The following is a 20912-nucleotide window of genomic DNA, read 5'->3' as shown; positions in this document are numbered from 1 at the left end:
TAGTTTTCAAAATTGGTTTATTGAAAATGGAGGACACGGTGTAAAAAACATCTTTGGTATAAAAAATTATATATAATGCAACAGTAAAAGAAGTTATTTTTATCACAAGCAAAAAACACAGATTATATAGCTGTCTCATTCGATACAACAGAAAATATGATGAGTTTTATATATCCATCTCATTCAAAAAGCTATCCTCAAAGATACATAGTTTTTAATTGCATAACCTCAATAAACATAGGTTTTTATGTGTTTAACATCAAAATAAATATTCATTTAATTTCATTAGAGTTATAAAGAACAGATTTATTGCATTATTTTAAATTATCATATGTTTCAGATGGTATAATAATATGATAGATGTAACTGAATAATCTCAAATTAACATAGATTCATAGTTTAACTGGTTTTAATTCTATCTATAATTTAAGACAATTTCGAGACATAATACAAAGGTATTTGAATTAAGAATTAATTTTATTCTCCATAATAAAGTACTTTGTTAATGCATAACCTCAATTAAACATAGTTTTTCTGTTCCATCACAACAGGAGTTAAGTAGGATTATTATTTGCATATACTCAAATAATCATAGATTTTTGAATGCGTAGTAAATATCAACTGTATGTATATATTCTGATATGCATATCTAACCTCAAATAACCGAACTAGGTTTTCATACAGAATAAAAAAATGATTACCTCAAAGCAAATAGTTTTTCGAATTCGTATTCATATTATAAACAGGTTTTGATTGTTTAACCTCAAATAAACATTGGTTTTTGATTGCATAACCTCAAATAAACATAGGATTTTGATTTTAAACACAAGGATGATAGCGTAAACACAAAATAACACAGGTTTTTCAACGCATTACCTTAAAATAATGTAATTTACAATTCTTGCAACTGTTTTAAGTTAGAACAAGTTAATTAATGCATGTCACTTATTGATAAAACTCTACTAGAGATGAACATCCGTACCTGCCTGCCTATGTTGAAGCGGAAAAAAACAACAACGATTTGATATTATTAATACCATGGTTCACAAGCAGAAAGAAATTCAACAAAAATTGTGTTGAATTAATAAATATTATATGTACAAAAATAATGACAAAACTTGTATTATAAAACTACAAGGACATAGAATTCAATGTAAGTAAGTAAGTATTAAAGTTAAAACAATAATTTTACAGGAAAACATGAATTAATACAATACAAAATAATAATATTAATACAACAAAGCATTTTTCTTTCTTTAAGAAAAATTAAATTATGTATTAATTTACATTCTTATGTAGATCAGTTCTTAACAGTTAAAAATAGCAAAAATTATATAATTTCTTAGGTTATAAAATACGTAAGTAATGAGTTTTGACTAGAAAATAGATATCTGATAACATATATAATTACTGCTAACTCAATTAGTAATACAATATAATTTTTTGCTCAAAATGTTTAATTTATTAATCTTACTATACACTAGCTGTAGCTCAATCTGTCAGATAGAGAAAATGAAATTGCTGTTACATCCAACAGATGGAACTGTTTTTCAAAATAGCATGTTTTTACCTGTATAATATAGGTTTATAAAAACACACGCGTATTCGAATGCAATGTTGTATCAAAATTTTAAAGCAATCGATGAAGAACTTTTGCAGATTTAAGATTTCAATCAAACGAACAAATAATGCAAATAGGTACTTCATAGATAAATTCTATATAATGTTTGTGTTTTAAAATGTCTGCTACTTATAAATAAATGGTGCAAACACATATAACTTTAAAGAAGATAATACTAATAAATCTATGTAGGCAAATGATGAAACAGAACAAGATACAAAAACATAAAAAGTTAACGGTCTTAACTGGGAATCAAGCTCAGGATTTCTGTATTACCGGGACAATGCCTCTAACCACTCATCCATTGGAAGCTAATTATTATAGTTTTCCCATAATGTTGGCAGCTATCGTTTTGAATGATTACAAAAAGTATTGGTTTGTAACCTAGATAACGTCTCAGATAAACATATCCGATTTTGTTGTCCCTCCTGGGTTCAATTCTCAGTTGAGACCTTTACCTTTTTTTATTTTTCTGTTTCATGTTTTGTTTTGTTTGATAAATAATGAATAATCGTATATTTCTGATGATTTTCAAATGTAAGTTACATAATATATAAGTTCTGGTTGAAGTGTATAAGCTAATAACCTATGTTATAGTATGTAAGTCTGTAATGTATGTGTATTAGTATATTGTATTAGGGCAAGATTTGAATGGTGTTCATTTAATATTTGTGTAATGGTGTATTAAATAGCTATGGGCATGGTAATTTATAAAACTGCCGTCATAAAATATACTACAATATCTTCTTATCATATTAAATTTGGTATTCTTTTGTTGTATTTCAAATAAGCTTGAATTGATATTGTCAACTTTAGAATGAGGTTAAACATCCCTATAAAGTTCAGATAGTATTGATTGAGATATAATCCCACAGTACTGTCAGAATAGAAATAATTTAATGTTGTATTGTAAAATGATGTACCTTTTAGTAACAAAGATTTAACTGTTACAATTCAGTAAGTTAGTTTATGATGTCATTATGAATGGTGCCTATTAAACTGCGATTTTTTTGACCCGTTTCAGCTTTTGATCAAATCGTAATCAACTGAATAGCATTACAACAAGACCCTTTCATCGTAATTTGATTAATACTGAAATGAACCGAGAATCATCGTGTAACACAAGCATAACGACAAGAATCTAATGTTTGACAGCTGAACATAATTTCATTAAAAACTAAAATGAACCAAGAATCAGCGTGTAACAAAAACCATATTGACACGACTCTTATGCTTGACATCAGCATAATTTGACCAAAAGCTTAAACAGGTCGAAAATCGTAGCGTAACGGGAATCGTTCAATTTAAAAATGCTGCTCGTCAATTTCTCGGAAGTGTTTTAAATATAAATATGACTGAATATGGTTATATTTTGAGATTTTCATGGCTATGGTGGGATTGATTTTCGGAATATATATGCCATGTTGCGCTTCCTACTCATTTAGCCAACGTTTCGGACATCCTAAAGTGTCCATCATCAGGGCAGACGATGATGCTCTTATCATGGATACTGTAATGCTGTCCGAAATGGCATAATACCCCCAAAATCCATCTCCATAATGACTCAATTTGGTTTTGAATTACAGTTTCTTGCGTCTGTTATCATTGAATTGCCTGATTCTAACTGGTACTGTGACCTGAGGTATATCCACTGGTGCTCTGGGAGGACTGACGACCCTTTTAGGGATCTTTGTAACCTTTTTCCTGCCCATCTTACTCCAGAAATCATTCAAAGAACCGCTCTTACATTCAACTTCCTTATTTTCATCAATATTAACATTTTCAACATTGGAAATAGGGGATTTGTTGACAAGATCGACTGTTTTAGCTTTTGTTTGACTTTCATCTAGTCGTCTTTGCCAGATGTTAGATTTTACTTGAGAAATTGGTTTCATTTGATACGCATCAGATTTTTGTTGACATTCATCTACTTTATTTTGCCATTTACCAGCCACATTATTATCGCTAACGACATCTTTATCATTTTGTTTAGGCTCTACTTTTGCAAGGGTTTGACTAAGCCATCTATTCTTTGGTGGCAGTGGTTTTATTTCTATTTTAGGTGTTTTGCTGTCACTAGGACATTGTTTGTTTTCTGTGAGGTGCGGTTTGACTTCTGTAATTTCTTGTTTAACATTTTGCCGACATTCAGAACCTTGTTTGACAACTTGTTGAGGTGTAGAACCTTGTTGAGGTGTGGAACCGTGTTTTACAGCTTGTTGAAATGTAATACTTGGTTTGTCAGCTTGTTGTGGTATGGAACCATGTTTTATAGCTTGTTGAAATGTAGTACTTGGTTTAACAGCTTGTTGAGGTGTAAAGCCTTGTTTATCAGCTTGTTGAGGTGTGGAACCATGTTTTACAGCTTGTTGAAATGTGGTACTTGGTTTGACAGCTTGTTGAGGTATGGAACCATTTTTTATAGCTTGTTGAAATGTGGTACTCGGTTTAACAGCTTGTTGAGGTGTAAAGCCTTGTTTATCAGCTTGTTGATGTGTGGAACCATGTTTTACAGCTTGTTGAAATGTGGTACTTGGTTTAACAGCTTGTTGAGGTGTAAAGCCTTGTTTATCAGCTTGCTGAGGTGTGGAACCATGATTTACAGCTTGTTGAAATGTGGTACTTGGTTTGACAGCTTGTTGAGACGTGGAAACATGTTTTACGGGTTGCTGAGACGTAGAACCTTCATTGACAGCTTGCTGAGATGTGGGACCAGGTTTAACGGCTTGCTGACACGGGGAACTCGAGCTGACAACTTTCTTGACACCTTGGCTGGCCTCCTCTCCCTCTCTGCTCATGGCGTCGTAAGATTTTCTCCTCCACATGATCCCGGCCTGAGCGCTGTCACCGTCGCGAACCCTTTTGAACACTCAAGAAAATTTTACCCCGTGATAACTTGGATGTGAAAAAGGATAACGAGTGATACAATATTTGTAAGAAATATGAAGATTAAATAAAGGAGAATTGAAACTTTTGGGCCCACCCCTCAGTAGAAATAACATATTTTTATACATGACATGAACCGATAAGTATTTTAGTTCCTTGTTCCTTGTCAGGAGCGGACTGCTCCAATATCGCCCACATAGGTCCGGCCCTGATTACAGCTTATCTCAGATATCTGTCTGTTTGGAGTATTTTCCTTGGTTCGGAGTTAAATTGTCTAGAAAGCAAGGTTATAAAATGGAAAATAGACGTTGAAAATACAGTTTAAAAAGGACAAAAAGTAACTCTAGAATCTTTTAGACTCGTAAAAATCATGCTGTCTCATTTTATATTACGCTGAGGTAAAATGATTTAAACAGTGTTAGAAAGGGAGAACACCACGCTTTGTATTTTCATTTAAAAGTTTACCATAAGTGGTCCCAAGTTTCATACATTCTCCTTTGAAAAATGATTATGTAATTATGTTTATTGCTGCTGAAGTTGTTTTGCTGTAATTAATTAACAATTAGAAGAGTTTCTCTGCACAGTGTAAAGGTAATTTTTTTAGTAAAACACGAAAGACAACAGTAATAATTATTGACTGAGCTAGCGAAGTTCTTTAATATTAGTTTGTACGTTCCGTTTTAGGTTTAAAAAAATCTGCTGCATCCAATTTATTATTCAAGCATGCCTTACTTTGACTAGATGGCTTGCTCGTTACTATCTGTCTCATTGTCATTGAGATAGTGACGTTTCTTTGGATAAATTGTGTAATTTCTTATTTGAAATTTTAAAAAGTTTCATAAAATATTAGGTATTTAAGTACCTACTTACAAATCTTATGATTTCAGAGGAAATTTTAATATTGTTTTATTAATCCACAGAAGATAAGAAACATACGAATAATTTGGGATTGTTTGAATTTCTCCTACAATCATAATTGTAGAGGGGAAATGTTTGCTTGTGCAATGATGGAGGATAGAACCAGCGACACCAGAATGGTAACCCGACGCCTTGGACAACTCGGCAACTACCTGTTACCAACGCATTGTGTACGTAAAGTTTTCTTTACGAGAAAGAGACAGAGTTATGTGATAGCATACGAAAGTAATGCAAGTTCATACTCAACGGCAACGTTACAACGTTACATTCACAAAGCGCGGTGGTTTTCTGTCGTGCTTTAGAAATATTAAAATTTTTAAAAATGTTGTAAATGACAAATAGGTATATTATATTTTTAAATTATTGCGTAGAAGGTACTGTGTGTGCCAGACTAAAAAAAATTCCTTTACTTGTAATAATTTATAAACGCTTATTTTTTTTTTAATCAATACCGCAACGTTTAGCCAAAAATATAACACCCTTTTCCAACATTTATATATACAGGGTGTCCGGGGTTAGTGCAAAAACCGCGAGAGCTGATTCAGCATGATGGTAAAAGTAAAAAAAAATATATAAATTCCATTGTTTTTATTTTCAAATTAAAAAATCTTTTCCATAGAAGAAAATTTATTTGTCCATAGAAATATTTCAACAGATATACCTGTAAACTTACTTAAAATGTTGAAATTTCGAAAAAAAAAGTTTGTCTTTTTCATAAGTATAAGTACATTTTACTCCCGGACACCTTGTATATGTACACGGTGTCTGGTAAATCGTAGAAAAACCGGGAAAATTGTGAATTTACATCACATTTGACAACTTTTTTTGATTTGATCTTTCGTTTTCTTTTTTGGAAGTTGGATTTTTTTAGGTTTAATTTGCAAAAATCGGTCCCTAGTGGGTTTTTACTGTCTTATACAATGCGTCGAAGAGTCTAGCCAACTCCAAAAGTTTTTTAAACCCCTTAGTTGCCGAAAAAATGGGAAATTACAAAAAAAAAAATGAAATGATGTGATCGAAAAAATGGTACTCTATATGATTCTCCAGTTTTCCGCTTATACAACGAGTTTCCAGACACCGTTTATAGTTAGGACTTTTTGTTTGTTTTAACACGAAAAAAGCATGCGTTGAGCACATGAAATTAGTTCAAATTTTTTTACAAACATATTTATAACACACGATGAGTTCCAAAAATGAAAATTGGTTAAAAATACATATTAGAAAAGAAAAAAATAATAAATTTAATTAAATTATTTACATAGTATTTTAATCACATTTATTTAAAAGGTTGAATGATTTTTGAAAAACACTTTTTTTGTAACATCCCAATTTCAACATAAAACTTAAAACAAACTCTAAAAGTAATTTAGTATACGTGAATTTTCGAAAAGTTAATTGAATGCTGTGGAAATGAGATCCCTGAGGCGTATGTGTGGTAAGACATTGCCGGCTCGCATTATAAATGTGGAGATAATGCAAGACTGATTGATGTAAGGAAGTAAGTGTAATGGTAATGATTTGAGATTTACACGGCCAAAAGTATTATAGTGACTTGTTTTTGGGGTATTATGCCCATCATCAGGCACACATCTGCTCTGATGATGGTCACTGTAATGCTTTCCGAAACGTTGGCTAAAGAAGGAGGCAGCACGACACGGCATAATACTCCAAAAACCAATCACTATACGTGTAATAGACAAGATTTAGAAAGGGTTTGATTTGTTGAATACTTAGAACGAATTGACGAAGAAAAAGAAGTGTGGGTATAATGTAAAAATGTGATGATAAAGTCAATGGTAGAAGAATTTGACACCCTAGAAAGGCAGGGCACAATAAAATACTTAATAAAATACGACTCGTTTGAACAAGAGCAAAAATCTCTCCACAAATGTTTGAGTTGTATTTAAAGATACACTGTAAATTTTTTCTTGCTTTTAACATAATAAATAACAGAACAAAACGTGTTTTTAATAATTTTTGAAGCTTACTAAGCGATTTTTTTTCTTTCATATAATTAACGTTTCGGCATAACAATTGTATAGATATTATCTTCAAAAATAACACATATCTTTTTTAGAACTTAAAAACTTAAAGAGTTAACGAGAAACTTGTTATAAATTGGTTATGCGGGGGCTTAAATTGGCAAATTTTAAAATTATATGGAATATTGGAGTCGAGTTTAGATTTAGAAAAGATGTGATGTTGAATGGAATAACGACTTCACAAAAATCAAACCATTCATCTCGAAATAATGATTTATGGAGATACAATACTTTGGCTAAAGACATCGATTTCCACCAAAAGTGAATTTACTAATAATAAATGTAATTTTTTAATCCTTAAATTGCGTAAATTTAAGAGTGGGAAGACGAGCACGAAAAAAACAAAAAATTTCAGAAAGATTTGGTTGAAAGATAACGACAGTAATTATATGTAATACAGGGTTTTCCAATAAGAGGTGTTATTTTGAATAGCCCGCTATTTCAGTAGACGTTACTTTTGAAGCTGTCATTTTTTGACATTTGACAAGTAGAAACTACGCCATTAATAAAAATGGAACGATACACGTTTCAACAACGCATTGAAATTATTAAAATTCACTTGAGTGAATCAAATGCAAATCATCTTGAGTGATGAGGCCCATTTCCACCTCGGTGTCTTCGTTAACAAGCAAAATTATCGCATCTGGGGCTCGGAAAACCCAACAGTTATTGTTGAAAATCTTCTCTATCTTCAACGTGTGACTGTTTGGTGCGGTTTATGGTCCGGCGAAGTCATTGGACCTTACTTTTTTGAAAATGAGGCTGGAGCAACAGTTACGGTGAATGGATTGCGCTATGGAGAGATAATTAATGATTTTTTATGGCCGGATTTGGATGGTATTGATCTGGAAAACGTTTACTTTTAACAAGACGGTACTAAGTGCCACACAAGCAACGCAAACATTGATCTTTTACGATTGAATATCAAAATAACACCTCTTATTGGAAAACCCTGTATGTACTATTATAACGATAGTGATAAAATGAAGAAACAGTTTTATAGAACACAATGCAGTGAATGGAAATAATTGATTAAATGAAGCAGACGACAAATAGATTGTACACAAATTATTGTTGGCATTTTACAACGTGTACAAAAAGATTTCTTATATTCTACAATATGAACGACACGATTAAATAAGTTTTACAATATGAACGACATGGTTTAATATGTTCGACAAAATTAACGAACGGAACGATTCCATACGTATGGCACGATTCAATATATATACGAAACGATTTAATATGTTCTACAATATTAACGGCATGATTTAATATGTTTTACTATATGAACGACATGATTTAATATGTTTTACTATTTTATGAATGACATGATTTAAGTTTTTCTACAATATTAACGACACGATTTAATATGTATTACAATATGATCGATATGGTTTAATGTGTTGTACAATCTGAACGACACAATTAAATATTTTCTACAATATGTACGACACGATTTAATATGTTTTACAATAATGAACGACTCGATTTAATATGTTCTACAATATGTTGGCATAGCATGATTTCTGATATTTTCTAATACCGGAAACACGATATATTAGATTAACAATATGTACAATATGATTTATTTTGCTCTGCAATATGTACAATGTTGTTTCTTAGATTCTACGTTATGTAAAAACATGTTTTCTTATGTTCTACGATATGTACAACACGATTTCTTTTGCTTTACGAAATGTACAACATGATTTATTTTGTTCTACGACATGTACAACATGATTTATTTTGTTATATAATATTATGATTGTTTTACATTCCGCAACACGATATCTGATATTCTATGAAATGTATGAATCATTATTTCATGTCTTCTACAATATGCGCAACATGATTTTTTATGTTCTACAATATGATTTCTGATGAACTGCGAATGCGACACGGAAAAAGATACCAAAGCTGGCCAAAGAAGCAAGCGTTTGCTGATTACTTACATATAATGTCACTAGTAGTATGTTTCTCTCGATTATCAGATCTATGGTGTGGAGTCGCGCTACAGGCGAAACTTCTGGGGTTCAAACGGTCTGCCGTTCGAGATTATAAAAGCATACAATTATTAGATTAGTAGGCGTAACACGGCCAGATCTTTGACACGTATTGGCTGAACCACAACACAAAACAGGATGAGCTATCAGACATTGGAAGAAAGAAAATATAAATGGAAAGAAGTTATTTATACACTGTGCAATAAGACGCACCCGGCAGACTTTAACAAGCGATTCTAGAATCGTTTCGTTATTGGAGAGGATCGTATCCTCCACTCCAATAACCCTGATGAACGAGGGTCCTCTACTCCTCGCGATACTGCACGTAGAGCCAAGGACACTGACTTTAAGGACATCACTTCAATGCATCCAGCCAAACATTTTGCCAGTGACTATGATTTTCTCCAGGGGTCTAGCACGGTGAAATCGATAACTTTACAATATCGGATCTATACGAAAATTAAGAAATTGATAATGCAATAAATAATAAATCGATATACGCTGGCAGCACTGGAGGTATTGTCTATGAATTGACATTCTGAAATGTTAAAAGTCATACAGCTACATAAAAATATTAATAAACGGTCAATGTTGAATTGAAATACTAACCTAAATATGCATTGGCACTAAAAAGGAGAGTTAATTAGTTAATAAGGTCTTTATTCACAACTTGTAACATGAGAAATTTCAAGTCAGAACCAATGTAGTAGCGTCATTGGCATGAGCGGATTCAACTCGCCGTGTATACGATTTCTTTCAATTCTAAGAGCTTCGGCAGTTAAACTCCGTTCAATAAGCTAAAATTTGTCTATCGGCCGTTCGAAATTTTGTTTTGAATCGTTGATCGTGCTCTCAAATATCGCTAACTGACCATGAATGACGAATTTAGATAATATCATAAATACGACGTAGGGCTTTATTGATTGCCAATGCTAGATCTCCTGGTTTGAGATTTGAGATATCAGTTTGGTAAGTAATATGTCCAAAATATCTCAATCTCGTCAATTTGGCCCGCTAATACCAATTATTGAAGTATTATATTTTTTTACTGAAAATGCTCAAGAATCGCTCGCTGAAGTCTGTCAGATAAGCCCCGTCACATTGTATACATTATTTATGAACTTCAAAGAAAAAATTAAGCAAATAATGTAAGTCCTCATATATTTACATAGTGAAAGTGTGTTTGCCTGAAATTTAAAGTTAAGCAGTAAAATTATATGGAATACCACTTAAATGTTATGAGTGCAACTATTAAGAAATGTTCCGTTGCTTTTCAGAACTGAATTGATATTGTACGCTGATTCATTATTTTAGGATAGCGAAGCAACCTTTAGCAAGTGCTTTTAAGTATTATTTCAACAGGTTTAAATGCTTAATTTGATTATATAATTATTGTGAAAGTATTGCCATGAATTGTTTTTAAATTGTGCAGAATCCATGCCCACATGCCCAGATGTTGTTTGTGATATAATTGATTCGTTGATTTGTGTGTGAGAATTGATGCTTAAAATTTTTTACAGTAATCTTTATGAATTTGTAAAATTCGTGCTCAATTTATGAGTTATTTTGGTAAATGACTGTTGACAGGCAAAAAATAAAATGGAAAATATTTTTTATTTTTGATAATATTTAAACATAATTTCTTGTACATCATAGCCAAGAGTATAATATAACATTTAGTTTATGAACAAAATAGTCATATTATTACATAAATAACATTCACAGAAGTTCTTTCAAAGTTACTGATAAATAATTAAGTATTTACATAAATAATTTAATAATAGCATAGTGTATTAACACACAATTAAGTAATTTACAAAACAAACAAATGAATACTTAACAATGATAATGTATATCTATATATAACATCCTTAAATGATTTTGGTTTGATAATAATAATTAAAAAGATATTTACAATAATAATTCTGGTTATACATTATACAGCATGATTTCGTTAGCACACACAAAAAACAGTTTATACATCATGATTCAAAGCAGAATAGTTCATTGTTTTACATAGAAAAGCAAGCCTTAGCATTTTAATAGAAAAAATTATGCGAATAAGAAATGATTTTTATTAGTTAATGTTTTTCTGATGATTGAAATTTACACACATAAACACACCGTCACACCTTGTCTCCAAAAGGATAGGCAGATAGGACACCGCTCCACATATCACGTGTCCTGACACACATCCTTTGAATCATTCTCATCCATACTTATTTTTAATATAAGCTTGTTGATTATCCTTAATTCAATTAATGGAACCTATTTTGAAAAGAATAAAAAAAACAGGTAAAACATATTTTTGTTTTTTTTTTCACTTGTAGCAAACACTCTTGTGGATATACATAATAATAATAAAATATTTTTAAAGTTATTTAATTATGATAAAATAACTTAAGAAATATTTTATTATAATTATAATGTTATGTTGATACAACATTTTGATTGTGAAAATGATCCTGCAACGAGTTATTTGTTAAAACCCTTAATAAAGTATGAACTATTTACAATTAATATTTGTTTTTTACAACATACTTTTCACACTTTTTAAAGTTAAAAAATGCTTAAATAAATTAAAAGTAATCATCGCTCTTTATTTAAACATCGTTTTATTAAATACCTATTATAAATGCTATCATTGTGTCTTTATTAAGTTAAATCATAATCAATCTATAATAATTAATAATATTTTCAATATTATGTATATTTGTGCTTACTTTTAAAAAACATGCAACGACTTTTTTTGAAGTCGAAACAAATTTTAATATATTTTTAGTAAAGGTGAAATCAAATCTGAAGACGTGTAAAAATGTCAACGATAGTAAAAACGTACAAACTTTTCTGTGCAGGTCTCCATAAAAGGAACCAGCGAGAAATCAATTCAATAAAAAACAAAAATAAATTTAAAAGATACCCTAAAATTAAGTCTTCTGATACAATTTCATCTGTACTTACTGAATATGGTGTTATATTGTAAAAAATGTCACAGGAAAGTAACACTACTATTAATAGACAACAACAAAAACAGCGGGATAGATCTTAGTATCTTCAGAAAATCAGAATCTTATTTAAACCATTGGACCCATTTCAAAATAAAAGATGAAATTTAGGAATAAGTTATCTCTATCAACGACTCGTAAAAAACATAATCGATTGAGCGAACCCATACTATGAGATTGTGGAATTCCCCAAGGAACAGTTCTAAGTCCTATTTTATTTATCATTTGCATGTGAATGATAAAATTATTGAAAAATTGGGAAAAATATGGAAGATTTAGTTTATATCATAGAAAAAAGTAAAATAAAGCAATGTCTCATTGAAAGTTTTCAGAAAGCCTAAATTTTTCCGAAGACCCAAGACTATTACATTGTTTTCAAGTAAAACACGACGATATGTTTAATACACAGTGTGTTTTCTAAAAAAACTTAGTAAACAGTCTTACTGCCTAGTAAAACTATATTTTTTTTTGATAAATTGATTCATATTGGATTTTTAAAATACAAACGTTTGTCCCCGAATTTCCCAGAAAACAAATAGATAAGCCACATATTTGCTCATGAAGGTATAATATAGAACGATGCAGAAAAAGGGTTAATTAATACGAGATGGATTAAGTAATTATAAAGAGTTTGCTCGTAAATAGTTGTTGTTACACTAGAATTGCTTTCCTGTGATAATACAATAATTTTTAAATGTACAAATGATCAGCTTACCAATGAATGATGCATGAAATGCATGATAGTAACTCAAGCACACAGCGAAGTGACAGCAAAAAGTATTAGTTTTCTGATCTATTTTTACATGTAATATCCAAAAGTTGAGATTTTATGTAGTTTATACCAGGGGTGGTCAGTCTATGAAAGCTTTGAAAGTGGGTACTGCTTCGCCACTCAAAAACGCTTTAAGCTTAAAATCTTAAACCATTTAAATGTTATGCCTTCATTTATTTCTGAGTGTAAACTGAAGTTAAATTTTTCTGCGATATACTTTGAATCAATGCTGTATGCTTCGAATCTAGCAAGCCAAAACTTCCGTGATTCTAACACACTTATATTACCAGCAATGATTGGAGAAGTAAGTTATATGTAAAATAACTGTGTACGCAATCACAATTTGATGCCTTTAAAATTGTCAACACCTTTGCACGATAAAGATTTTTTTTATTAACGTTATCGGTGTTAAGTTGAAATTTCCTGGAACGCCCGGCAGGATCGGCAAGACTCAATTATTGACATCGACCTAAAGCTTAAAACTGCCGAGCTTGTCGTGGTCTATTTCTCTCTAGTTAAGCTTGTTAAGATGTTCTTGTGTCTTATTTTAAATGAACGGAGTTTCCAAAAACATTCGACAAGTGGCTACAATATTTCCATCAATCAGTTTTTCAAAACAAACTCAGTTCTATTTGACGTTTCAAAACAACAAAAAACTGTCAATGTGATAGATTAAATCTGTCAATGTTTAGGGCATTTTTAAACTGACATTGATCCTATCTGTAAATCTGGCTCTATGTAAATTTATCAACAACATTTATACTGCAAAAAGATCACAAAAAGTGCGCAGCACTAGATTGGGGTTTTCTTTAATGTATTAGCCGGTGAATACCAGAATATCCTTTGGACAAAGGAGTTTTATTATAAAGTGCCGTCGCTTTATTATATGTTTGGTCAAAATATAAAAAAAACTACAGGTTCGTTGAATCTATTCATGAAGATGGTAAAAAAATAATAGAGTGGTGATTTTGGATTGCCCATGTCGTGGTTTCTGTCAAGAATCACCTTAGGAGCCCCATATTTGATGTGATCCATCTGTGTATGTGTTATTTGAATAACTTGTTTGATCGAATATTATTGTAAAGCTGCTTATCTCGACACAGGAATTTTCTAGTGAGATGAGCAGCGGAGGAAAAAAATCATTATTATTTATTTATTTTTAATCAATATTCTGTTAAATCCATGTAATAGCCCGACTGGGCGTAAAACCAAATAACATAATTATCAATATATGAATCAGAGCTGGGAATGCTAACGATACTGATATACCAACAAATACTGCTTTGTCGTATCGATTCAGCTTAGTTGTCAATATGTCGAGTTAGTTTTACCCATATATCTAATAATAAACACAAGACACGTAACTTTGTACCTCTCAGAATGTCTTACCGCTCCATACTAAATATTGTTTAATGTACAAAAGATAAACGTTGATCCCTGCAGTTGTTTACTAAGCATCTCAACGACGACCGCCCCTGGTAAATACAGTTTTATGTACAAAAGATCATTGTTGCGATATTATATTATGTATGATTGAACCATGATGATGAGGCATGATGAGGTCAAGCACACAGTGCAGTGAGGCACAGCAGGGTCAGTCTGCTTGAGGTGGGTAGCGGGTATGTGTGCGGTAGCGTGACGGAAAGCGACTGTCGTGGTTCAAGGCAGCGTGGGGGCCTACCGTGAGAGCGCGTCGAGCTGTCGGCGAAGGGCCTGTGCGCGGGCCTTCTCATCTTGCAGAGCGCGTCGCAGCTGGGCTGCCTCGCCGGGGGCCTGGTTCCAGCGGGTTCTCATGTCCTCGAAGCTGGAATTGCGGGAGATTGATTAAACTATATCCTCAATTACAATGCATTACTGTTAAATAGTTACGATTTCAAGGGCTTAAAGTCATTTACAAAAATAAATACCACTAAAACATACATTTAATTAACGAAGTCAATATTACCTTTCATGATTAAATTTACAATTTTGGGTATTAATAATTAACTCAAAAATGCAATTTTGGCTTTCTGAGATAATTGAATTCAAATATTCAATTCTGGGAAAGAAATCAAAGAATGTTTGTGGCATTTTCTGTCTTCAAAGTTTGTACAGTTTGTTCAGAGATGTAATAACGCAACAACCGAACGAGCATGAACACTATTACATTTTTTACAACCTGTTTTGCAAACATCTGTTAATGTTTTTAGTATATCTGCAGTATTAACTTAAGGGGTAAGAGGTAATAACTATTAGGAGGTATTTCGCCATCCTCTTGATAGCTTATCAACAGAATAACGTATATTGATAAATAAACAAATAACTCGCAATAGGTAGAAAACTTGGCTAACATACCATATATATAGCCACAACTAATGGGTTCGAATACAGAATAGTGAACTCGGACTTTATAAATAAATAAATCGAAAGTATACGTTATCCTTTGGATAAGCTATCGAGAGGATGGTGAAATATCCCCTTAGTAAACTACTCACAGGTTGGATAAGCAGGCGCACTTCTTGGTGAGGTGGTCGATTGTTTCCCTGGCTTCTCTCTTTTCTGCCTCGGCCTGTCTGGCGGCTTCGGCTCGCACGGCCGTCTCACGAACTACAAGGGCCGCCTGAGCCTCACTGTGGTTGTTAAATGATCCAATAGTCCACAGTCCAGTAGTCCAGTTCAACCAACATCAATACACAAGCCGCGCGCAACATTCACAACATAACCACACATTATTTTATAATTTATTCAAAGTTCCAACATGCGCGTTTATTGTTTATGGTGTGTTCAGTAGAAGAAATCAACATTTCAGTTAATTTATTCGATGTTCCAACATGTATGTTTATTTTTAGTGGTGTGTTCAGTACATCAACATTTTATACATATATTCACAAGATTCGCAATAACAAAGTTCCAACATTTGATTTCGTCAGTAAAAACGTTTAGTATTCCGTTAGTGTTAAGTTGTTTGTGTGTTTGTAATGATGTTGTTGTTGTAATAGAATATCAAATATTTATTTCAAAAAGTTTTCATTGTAACACAATTTCCATAGACAAAAGCGAGCGAGTTCACAGTTCCAACATAACAATTTTCAATCGTAGCACAAGTTTCACAATATTTAATCATTTTTCGTTGTTGCAATGTTGTAAATGTGTATTATTATTTAATATTATTGGTTTATTTTTAGATTTAATAGCGAGGATTTATAATTAAACACATGTTCACAATCCAAAAAGGGAAAACGTCACATTTGCGAGGGAAAACGACGGATATTCCAGAGTTTGGAGTTTTCCATTGACACATTACACCAAAGACAGCAACAAATAGGCCATGGGGGTCCATTTTCCAATGGTGAGTCGAGCAGCAACAGCAAAAGCATGGGGAAAGGGAGAAAACACAAGTTAATTAAAGTTAATTCAAAAGACATACCAACATTCTTCATCAAACATCGACATATTTTAAGTATAAACACGGTGAGGTCAGTCGGGAAAGTGCGGCATAAAAAATTAATGAGTTGGATTCAATTATAAATTCGGTGTGCTTTCCAAAAATAAATGGTTTATAACGAAATATTATTACGACGACGCAAGACTTTAATAACGCGGGTTTGCTCGAGGCTAACATTTTAATTATTTCCGGAGAATTTGTAACGATAATATATATTTTGAACCGATACGTACCGATGTGAGTTATTTATATTTAATAAAAACAGTATCTTTTCATTAAAATATTTCATGTAAAATGGTTTGAAAATTTTATAAAACGTTTTTGAAGTATAAAATTAGCGGTAAGCACCAGATTTTTTTTAGACGATGAATAAGTAACTTCTATAGGTATTCGTCGAGAAACATTTGAGATTTTAGTAATACGTTCATCAGGAATAATTAAAATAAGCAACACGGAAACATCAATTTTCTAGGCCTGATAGGGAAAATTCGACCGTAGGTCTGTCCAATAGACCAGGGTCAAACAACGACAGATTTTCCAGTTTTCGATATAATTAAAAACAAGCAAATGCGTAGGTTCTTACTATTTCGGGAAGTAAGAATCACCTAGCACTAATAAACGGTGACGGGTTTATTATATAGTGCTGTGTTTGTACAAACACGTCTCCAACTCGTCTTGGAAGGAGTTAATAAATAAGTGGTTCTTTTAGATTAATCAGGGATGTATTTATACTCCGCGTATTATAAAGGTGACTCGATAGTCGACCTAACTAGTAGCTGGCTAATTGTAATCTGAAACAGTAAGTTTCTCTGAGATCCTTCCCACTGGCCCTGGCGACTACTGGTCACTGGTTCCATCTTGCGGACTTCCACGCAAGCTCTATGCACTGCCATCTATGCGTGCATATATGAAGCTTTTACTTCCCAACATATACGTAGTATGTATACATTCTTAGTTTTATCAAAAAACCCTATAGATGCACATACCCCGTAGACGCACTTCCCCCAACTGACCTTAATCTGTCTTTAAAGTTACTCATTGTAAAGTTTTCCTACACTTTATGAGTTTACTCTTTCAAAACATCAAAAAGAGTTGACATTTGATTGATCTAATTTGGGGTATATAACATGTTTATAAAATTACCCGACAGCTTCAAGTCTGTTTCAGTTTTTGAACATTTTTGACAATTTGGTAATTTTTTTATACTTTTCAGTTGATCACAATTTAATCAAAAGCTGAAACAGACAAACAATCAGCGTTTAAAAGGAACCTTTCAAGTAATATTTGAGATATAACAGTATTTGAGAGATAGTACCTGTCACCGCAGACTTTAACGCGAATAAATAATTGATTCTTTTTACTGTAACGGGCTATGGTTTCTGAAGAAAGCGGTGTTGTTATAGATATATAAGCCGTGAAAATCGTGATGTGGCGGGCGTAACAAGACAAGGTCATATTCGGTCATCTGCAGTCGTGCTTGGGAACGACGACAAGTTATCGACATTATTGATAAAACCTTTATCGATCGACGGTGCTAGCTACCCGACATTTCAAGTTAATCTGACGTACTGCGATGGAGAATGGACAAATGCACACATTTATTTTATATACCCATGTTCTCTCCATCGTTTCTTTAAGAGGAAACTACAAGCCAAAAATGTGTATATCTTTGTATACCTTATATCGTAGGTAATAGTCATTAAAATCGCTTGACAAACGGAGTCTAGAAACGTTCGATTTCAAGCAAAAAACTGGTTTTTACTTAATTTTATAATAAAGCAAAAAAGTTAATCAAGTGAAACTGTCACAGATAATCTTAGCTATTAAACTGTATTTTTTTAAAGTTGTTTCCTTTACGCGTTCATACATTTCTATTGAAAAAATATTTTTTGTAGTAGTTTGCATTTATATTTTTTTATTGAGTAATTTTTTATTTACTTATTTTCTATTTAAGCGAAGCGATAGAAAAACCTTCAATTTAACTAAAGCATATTTTTTGGTTTTCATAATGTACACCAATTCGTTATAAAGATTAATCAAAATAGTGATTTGGCACTAAGCTTCGCCTTAAGAGGAAAAAAACGATAAAAAAAATGTTCCAAAACTGTTTGTCATGACGACCGCCACGCAAATGGCGGCACCGCTATTTGACGTTCCGCTCACAATCAACGCTATCTAGGAAACCAACGCCATCTAGTTTGTATTTATAAAAGTGCATATAGATAACTTTTTAGTGAGGTCATCTTCCGCTAAACAACAGCGCCGCTTTCTTAGGAAACTATAACCTAAGGGTAAACGTAACGTACGTTATAACCTACGCGTTCATAGATGGCGTTAATTCAAATAATTTATGAAAATATTGATTAAATATTTATTTGCGAAAATATATTTAAATTAGGTAGATTATCACATCCATTACGTTAAAAATTCAGTATATTTTATGTATTGTACTCTTAGTACCAAAAATGCAATGAAACAAAAAACGGAAATGTTTATTTTTCAAACCTTTTTTTTTCGATTCTACGCAAAGTTGTTATTTTGTGCTAAAAGGGGAAATAGTTGCCTTTTAAATATTTTATGTACCTATGTTAAGATATTTCAACCAATATAACATATGAAAAATATATAAAACAAAAATTATTATTAAATAGTAATCCGAATAATGGAATTGTGATGGCGGTGCGTGAAAATGTAATGGGATGAAATTTTGAAAAAAATTCTGATTTTGCTGATGAAATTTTGAAAACATTCTGATTTTGCTGGTGAAATTTTGAAAAAATTCTGATTTTGCTGATGAATTACAAAATTATAAGAAATTGTGATTTTGTGTGTTGTTAAAAAAGTTATGAGAACAAACATGCAAAATGCTTTAAAAATGCGATACAAACTTACAAAGCCGGGACGAGTATTTATTTATTTGAAAAATTTATAATTTCCCAACCTTTCTCTTTCTTTTCTTCTTACTCTCCCCAAAATAATCAGCCTCAGGATATAATATTATTTATTGGAGACGTCCTAATCCTAATGGCTTACACTGGAAATACTGCCACGCATATCATCGGTTGGCCGACGACGTTGCATTGACGAGCTGGACTGTAGGGCCTAGTACGCAGCGCGTAGCACTACAGCTCTTCATTGATTTACCTACATATTACATATTTCCAGCCTTAGATATCGCGTCCGGAGTTACTGACTGGTTTCACTCTTTTGTCACGGCTCTGATATTATGAAGGTTTAAATGCAGGAGTAAGTACTTAGTTAGACAGTAAATTACTTGTTACACCAGCTATGGAAATATTGGTATCCAAAACGATATATTACTAAATCACACAAAAATCATGCAACAGAGAAAGATTACGATTTTTTTTACCTAATCGAAAAGCTGACAAAATCATTATGAAGGTAGGTACCTGACTAAACAATAATAAGGTTGGGGTGTCGAACAAATATTCAAATGTAACATTGTCATCATGTGGTGAATCAGCGCAATTTTTTTTACATTTAAAAAGGTCCACGTAATACGTCGATTTAAGCTTTCCATTAAATTGTGATAAGCTGACAAGCATCACAACATGATAGTAGTGCTTTTCTGTTGATCAAAAATAGTCCAAAAGCTGAAATAGATCTGAAATCAGCGTTCAATAGAGACCTTTCAAATGTCACTAAATCAAAGCGCGCTGATTGACCATTTAATGTCAATGTTACATTTAAATTTGCGTGAAACGAACGAAGAATTATGCTGCGTCTTACGTAGTCGAAGTCGATGTGTAATATATCCATTGGTCAGCGACACTTGGAAATGTCCTACGTGACACGCGGTGCGGTACGGTTCGGTGCATGGAACTAATCCATACTCTTTGGTTCGGTGTGATCAATTCATTCGTAAGTGAACGCGGCGGGAAATGAACAGTTTATTACCTCTTGGGTATGTATTTTTATATATATAAATTACAAACAATACAAAACAAAATGAACCTTTGTCTGTCCAACTGGGAAGGATTCCCGTTTCAGGACATTCAAATTGTGTATTTAGTACATAATATTCTTACAATGGAATGGCGATGCTGTCAAAACAAATTTTGAGAACATTTTTGATTGCATTCGAAGTGACAGGGTGGTTTCTTTATCCTTGAAAGAATCGCAAAGATTTAATTTATTACTAGGGTCAATTTGAATAACATTAGTAATTGCATTCAGAACAGATGAATGGTTTCTTTCGGGACATCACAAGTCTGAGA

General features: G+C 32.4%; 1 protein-coding gene across 4 annotated transcripts in view; it reads right to left on the bottom strand.

Moving 5' to 3' along the window:
* Nucleotides 1-20912, bottom strand: part of LOC149414330 (uncharacterized) — a 103906-nt gene continuing 82994 nt past the window's right edge. The window contains exons 13-16 of one of the 4 annotated variants that reach the window (XR_016304073.1): nt 15725-15859; nt 14932-15054; nt 9423-9512; nt 4350-4480 (exon numbers count right to left, since the gene is read on the bottom strand). Coding sequence is in view for 2 of the 4 variants with exons in the window: in XM_089643979.1 (XP_089500105.1) it covers nt 3202-4480; nt 14932-15054; nt 15725-15859 (1537 nt within the window). In the remaining 2 variants the exon portion in view is untranslated. Of the gene's footprint in view, nt 4491-9422; nt 9513-14931; nt 15055-15724; nt 15860-20912 lie in introns of all 4 variants that reach the window. The other 3 variants (XR_016304072.1, XM_089643979.1, XM_089643980.1) reach the window with 3 other exon arrangements.

This window comes from Hesperophylax consimilis, chromosome 20 (genome assembly GCF_061612785.1).
Source record: "Hesperophylax consimilis isolate HC1 chromosome 20, BYU_Hcon_1.0, whole genome shotgun sequence".
Taxonomy (NCBI): domain Eukaryota; kingdom Metazoa; phylum Arthropoda; class Insecta; order Trichoptera; family Limnephilidae; genus Hesperophylax; species Hesperophylax consimilis.
This window is presented reverse-complemented; position numbering and strand designations above follow the sequence as displayed.